Raw genomic sequence first — 6,058 nt, 5'->3', positions numbered from 1 at the left:
TAATATTACTTCTACTTCTCTAAATAGGACATGACATCGCATCTACTTTGCATGGGCCACAGATACTTGCTGGAAATGTAATGTCAGAGGCACAAGAGAGAATCCTGAACTTGTGAAGGCCAAAAAAATTAAGGCCATCCCACCTCAAGTTTAGCTGATGTGGGAAACAGAGGCAGAAGAAAATCATTAAAATTCCTTACCCACTGACAAGCCCCTGAAACAGACAGAGTGGCTCTCCCCTGGGGACTTAACTGCCCTCACCTTGAGGTTTTGCTAAGGACAATCCTAGCCTGACCAACTCCCTACCCCAGCAGATCTACCAAGATCCTGTAAGTATACTTTAACCATTCCTTTATCTCTTACCTCCTTGTCTGAGGTAGTACTCCAGAATAGAAGGGGGCTTAATTTGTTGTTCCTCCAACAAGGGGGACTATGTGCCACATTAGGAGAAGAATGCTGCTTTTATGCCGACCATACTGGGGTAGTGAAAGAATCCATGGCTAAGGTGAGAGAAGGATTAGTCAAGAGAAAGAAGGAGAGGGAAGCACAGGAGAACTGGTTTGAGGCTTGGTTTAATAGGACTCCCTGGTTCACCACCCTAGTTTCTACCTTAGTTGGCCCATTTGTTTTGCTTGTGCTCATTCTAACTTTTGGCCCTTGCATTCTGAATAAGCTTATTAATTTTGTAAAAGATTGTGTTAATACCGTTCAGCTCATAGTCTTAAGACAGCAGTACGAAAAGTTGCCCACTCCTGAGGGCCCCCATGACTGCCCTACAAATGAGCAAGATTCCTCATTATGAACAACTAACAGGGGGAATGTAAGAGTGCGTTAGCATAAGTACAGCCATCTTAGCTTGGGCAGCCATCTCAGGCCCAAGGGCTAAACTTTCCCCTAGTTTACTTTAGTTCCTGGGACCCTCCTCCCTGCTTTAGTTCCAGGGACCCCCTCACTGCTTTAGTTCCAAGAAAGTACCCCACACTACAACCCCCTCCCCCAGCAGTTAATCAGCTTAAACCACCAGGGGGGCTAGGTGGATGCGCCAGGGGGGACCAGATGTTGAAGAGAGCTTATCTTACTAAACCACCAGGGGGGCGGAAGCCAAAAGTATGTATGGTCTCTGAAGTGATGGAAAATTACTGTGAGTTGGATGTTTTAAAAAAATGCTATATAAACCCTTGGCTTTGAGTGCTCGGGGTCCTTGTTGAAACCCCCTGCGCCGCGCAGATACTTGGACCCCAGCTAGCTGGAAATAAACCTCGCTGTGTGACTTGCATTATCGAGAGTGTTCTCTGTTTAATTGAGGGGTGGTTGACTCTGTACCCTAACAAACCCACGCCCAAAAGAGAAGAGCATGGAGATTTTCAGCCTGATGCTTATTACTCACTATTTTTATAGAGATGCTATTAGGGACACAAACACAACAATCAAACACACAGACACACTCAGTATGCCAAAAATTTTTAAACTTTTTACTTCCCTGATGCTTCAGCATCCCCACAAACAGCCTGTGAAGACCAGGAGACCAAATACACCAGTGTGAGAATGCTGTTCACTGACACAAGTTCCCCTCCTTGCTTTCCCATCTCTGACTCCTGTTGGTGTTTATTGTTTCTCTGTCTCTCTCTGGTCCTCTCCTGCTTGTTGAACTGCCTTCCTGGGCTCTCCTCCCATCTGGCCCCTTGAGTCTGCACCTGGCCTCTGTTTTCTAGGACCTGTGAGTACAATAAATTCTTTACTTTCATATGCCTCTCCAAGTGTAATTTCTGCTGCTCTGTTGGATCCTTAAAGACTCTGCAAGGGGAATGGGACGATTCTGAACTCTGGGGAAAGGCCCCCAGAGATGCCTTTGAGCATTTACTGCCGGGCTTGTTTACTGAGCCTACTGTCTGCGCCGTCCTGGAAGGCTCCCTGTTCAAGTACAGACCCTGTTCCCAGCCCAGCAATGCACCCGGGACACCACTCTCCCGGCTGCTGCGATCCCGACAAGGAGGAGGAATTATTCTCCAGCTCCCAGATGCAATACTTCTCCGAGCGCCTCTGGTAACGGGGATCAGGAGGTCTCCAACCACCCAGCCACGCACCTCCCCGGAGGAACCCCGCTACTTGCTGAGGGCTGAGAGGGAGACCCCTGCGCAGCGCTCAGTGCTTTTCAGTAGTGGTTGGGAAAGATCACCCCTGCACCCCTCCCTGTGGGGGCAGGCAGCAGGTTCCCAGCATAGTCCTCTCGGACTCATGCTAAGGGTCCTGGCTGCCCCCACCCTACCCCGCATCCCTCCTGGGGTGGCTTGTAGTCCCAGCCCTCTGAGGCTGAGCGGGACACCCTAGAAAGGGAGCCCACCGCTGGGAGAGATGGTCTAGTGGTCAGCGCCCGGGGAGGAACGACAATTAACTGTCTACAGATAAGAGCCATTATAAAAGGTTTTGCTAAAAGAGGGAAAAGAAAAGAAAAAGAACAAAGGCGAAAAAGCTGATTATCTTGCAGTTGGGGCCTTTCCAGGGGTGGCTACTGCCTGGAGAGGCCAGTGGCAACCCCCGCCCCTTTTCAGTTATCAACCAAAGACAGGAGCAAAGCCTAGGGCGGGGGTGGGTGGGAAGAGCTCCCTCCAGGAGCATGGGGGAAAAAAGAACTTTACACCCCAGATACTTACCCAACGCAGGTGTGGCTGGCATAATGCTAGCTATAAATTACTTATTGATTTGAAAACACGCCCTTACATACAGGGGGAGAAAAATTAAAAGATGATTAAATAAACTGTGCATGTTTATATCCAAATGTGTATATTACCAAATTAAAACAAGTTTCCAGGGGTGCCTGGGTGGCTCGGTGGGTTAAAGCCTCTGCCTTCCGCTCAGGTCATGATCTCAGGGTCCTGGACTTGAGCCCTGCATCTGGCTTTCTGCTCAGTGGGAGCCTATTTCCCTCTGCCTGCCTCTCTGTCTACTTGTGATCTCTGTCAAATAAATAAATTTAAAAAAATTTTTTTTAAAGTGTGGACAAAGGACAGCGGAGCAGGAGGGAAAGCATCCCTTGACACTGGGAGCTGCTCTTGGTGTCCTATGGTTGAACATTGCTGGGTTTTAGGAATAAACACCAACATTACACATTCGTGCATTCATGCAGCAGACTCTTTGTTGGCTACCTGAAATCTGTAAGCCACCTTTCTAGTCACATGAGATACTCTAGTGAGCAAACTGAGAAATTTCTCCCTCACCTCACTTTTTTTTTTTTTTTTAAGATTTTTTATTTATTTATTTGACAGAGAGAGATCACAAGTAGGCAGAGAGGCAGGCAGAGAGAGAGAGAGGAGGAAGCAGGCTCCCTGCTGAGCAGAGAGCCTGATGCGGGACTCAATCCCAGGACCCTGAGATCATGACCTGAGCTGAAGGCAGCGGCTTTACCCACTGAGCCACCCAGGCGCCCCCCTCACCTCACATTTTAGTGAAGACAGTACACGGACAATATAATGAGGAAATGACACGTTCTAAACAGGGAAGTGCCATGGAAATACACGCATCTGCATTCGTATTTCTACGTCATTCCACTGGGGCTGCACCTGAGGAAGCTCCTGGTGTGGAAGGAAGCCCTCTGGAGGCCCTCTTTTGGTGAGTCTTCAGGTGGCGGTGGTAGGTCGATGACTGGCGGTAGCTTCTGTGGCAGAGGGAGCACTCATAGGGCTTCTCTCCTGTGTGGATTCTCTCATGGGCCAGAAGGTTGGTTTTGTGGCTGAAGGATTTTTCACACATGCTGCACGTGAAAGGCTTCTCTCCTGCATGAATCTTCTGATGCACGTGTAGGTCTGACGCCTGGAAGAAGCCTTTGTCACACTCAGCACAAGTAAATGTCCTCTCGTTCTTATGTCTTCTCTGATGGGCTTGTAGCTGAGAGAGATATCTGAAGAACCTAGGACACTTTTCACATCTGTATGACTTTTGTGTTTCACGGCATCCTCCTTGCTGTTCCCTACATGGGGATTTCCCCTCAGTTCTCTGGTGTGTAGGAACAGGCTCAGGGGTGACCTTGACCGGCTGAGAGAGAAACCCTGGTCTCCCCTCTGTAAGGACATCTTGATAGAAGGGTTCTTCCAGGGCCCCTTCCTGGGACCCGGATGTGCCTAGAGCTGCTCTTCTGGAGCTAAGCGGATTCTTCAAAGAAACACTGTCCTCTTCTCGGATAATGAGAAGGGAAGGTATTTGACTGCTTTGACTGGTAATACTGTAATTTATGGGATAAATGTTGTCGCCATTTTCTTTAGCTTTCTCTCCTGTGGGGGATAAAGTGACTCGGTGAAGTCGTGCCCAAGAAGGAGCCGCATGAATCCCTCTGGTACCTTGGCTTACCACACTCACCTTGTCCTGTTTCCAGGGAAGTATCTTGGGGAGTCCAGGAAGGTGTCCTCATGGATGTCCCTGCTGGGGATCCTATTAACAGCTGTTTTGTTAGATGGACAATTACTTCTTTTAAAGCCATATTCTCAGTAAAGAGGGCTTCCTGTCCCTGCATGTGGACACGGACCTGTTATAAACAAACAGTGATAACTGTTACATACTCTTCACTAATATATCTTTCCTAATGAAAAAAGATGAAGGGGAGACTGGATGGCTCTGGCATTAAGCATCTGCCTTTTGCTCAGGTCATGATCCCAGGGTCCGGGGATTGAGCCCACATCAGGATCCCTGCTCAGTGGAGAGTCTGCTTCGCCCTCTCCCTCTGCACCCCTCGCTCCTGCTCGGGCACACACTCTCTCTCAAATACATTAAATCTTTAAAAATAAAGAAGGTGAATACTACAGTTTTCTGAGGGAAGATCCAGCTCTTGTTAAGGCATTTCATCTCATACTTGAAGTTTTGCCCAACCAACAACTTTTCAGTGAGTTTTTCTACCATCTCTTCAATGAATCTCTCTCTTTTATTTTTAAAGATTTTATTTATTCATTTGACACAGAGAGAGAGATCACAAGTAGGCAGAGAGGCAGGCAGAGAGAGAGGAGGAAGCAGGCTCCCCATAATGCAAGAAAGCCTGATGTGGGGCTTGATCCCAGGACCCTGGGGATCATGACCTGAGCTGAAGACAGAGGCTTTAAACCACTGAGCCACCCAGGAATCCCTCTCCAACGAATCTCGATGAACTAAATTAATATGTTGGTTTGTATATTACATCCCACTGAAAGAATGGCTAGAACACTTTACTTTTGCTCACTTTGGTTGCTAAAGATTCCCCTTGGTGAGGAAGAGTGTGATCTGACAAATAATGGCATCTGCGATAACTTCTTTCTTTTCCAGCTGCCTCCTACTGACTACTTATTCCTTACTCCTTTCGGCCCTTCACTCCAGGGGAAAAAGAACCTTCTACTCACTAGGTTAGGTAGCTTCACAGAACTATCAGTCAGATCTTCCATGAATTTCTCCAGGTTTCTGCCACTGGATTCCCATTTCCTCTTCAATGTAGACCGATCACTCCAGTGCCTGTTGATCATGAACTGTTCCAGGACCACTTGAAAAATGATTTCATCCTTACTGTGTTTTTCTGGCTGCAGCCATGAGTAAAATGATTTATAGAGTCTTTGCAGTTCCTGCTTTGCATGGGAGCCATTACCATTTTGAAATAAGTTGTGCCGAGCATCCTGGAACTCCGAAATGTCCTCTGCATTTTGGAAAGCAGGTCCTTGGCGGGGTGTAAAGTGTTTTAATCCAGGGTCATCCATAGATGGTTCACACAGAAATGAATCTATTCTTAGGAATATTTATCAGAGATTCAACTTCCTGGATTCAGTTTGTGAAGTCCAGTGTTTCTGGAGATCTGTTTCAAAACAAAATCAGGACATCTATAAATAATACTGGATGTATTTTTTTAATCTTATTTTACTAGCTAAAATAATAGTCAAATATTGCATAGCACTGATAGTGGTGGATCCTTAAAAACTATAAGTTATGGGTGCCTGGGGGGCTCAGTGGTTTAAGCCTCTGCCTTCAGCTCAGGTCATGATCTCAGGGTCCTGGGATCAAGTCCCACCTAGGGCTCTTGCTCAGTGGGGAGTCTGCGTCTCCCACTCACTTT

At 47.3% G+C, this 6,058-nt stretch overlaps 1 protein-coding gene across 1 annotated transcript; it reads right to left on the bottom strand.

Moving 5' to 3' along the window:
• Positions 1–3,537: 3,537 nt before the first annotated feature.
• LOC132005927 (zinc finger and SCAN domain-containing protein 4-like) lies at positions 3,538–5,705 on the bottom strand. The gene is made up of 3 exons (XM_059383444.1): positions 5,358–5,705; positions 4,351–4,516; positions 3,538–4,265 (listed from the first exon to the last, which is right to left on the bottom strand). Exons 1-3 carry the CDS (start codon positions 5,703–5,705, stop codon positions 3,538–3,540), a joined length of 1,242 nt encoding a protein of 413 aa, XP_059239427.1.
• Between the last annotated feature and the right edge of the window lie 353 nt (positions 5,706–6,058).

This window comes from Mustela nigripes, chromosome 17 (assembly GCF_022355385.1).
Source record: "Mustela nigripes isolate SB6536 chromosome 17, MUSNIG.SB6536, whole genome shotgun sequence".
In the NCBI taxonomy this organism is placed as follows: Eukaryota; Metazoa; Chordata; class Mammalia; order Carnivora; family Mustelidae; genus Mustela; species Mustela nigripes.
Note: the sequence above shows the minus strand (reverse complement) of the source record. Positions and strands in the feature narration are given on the sequence as shown.

Bases quoted from the DNA above. Each gene is read 5' to 3' on its own strand.
- LOC132005927 (XM_059383444.1), bottom strand. From the start codon at position 5,705: ATGGATGACCCTGGATTAAAACACTTTACACCCCGCCAAGGACCTGCT. The intron at 4,517-5,357 runs GTGAGTAGAAGG...TGTTTATAACAG, and splicing joins CTGTGAAGCTACCTAACCTA to GTCCGTGTCCACATGCAGGG. The intron at 4,266-4,350 runs GTGAGTGTGGTA...TATCCCCCACAG, and splicing joins TTCCCTGGAAACAGGACAAG to GAGAGAAAGCTAAAGAAAAT.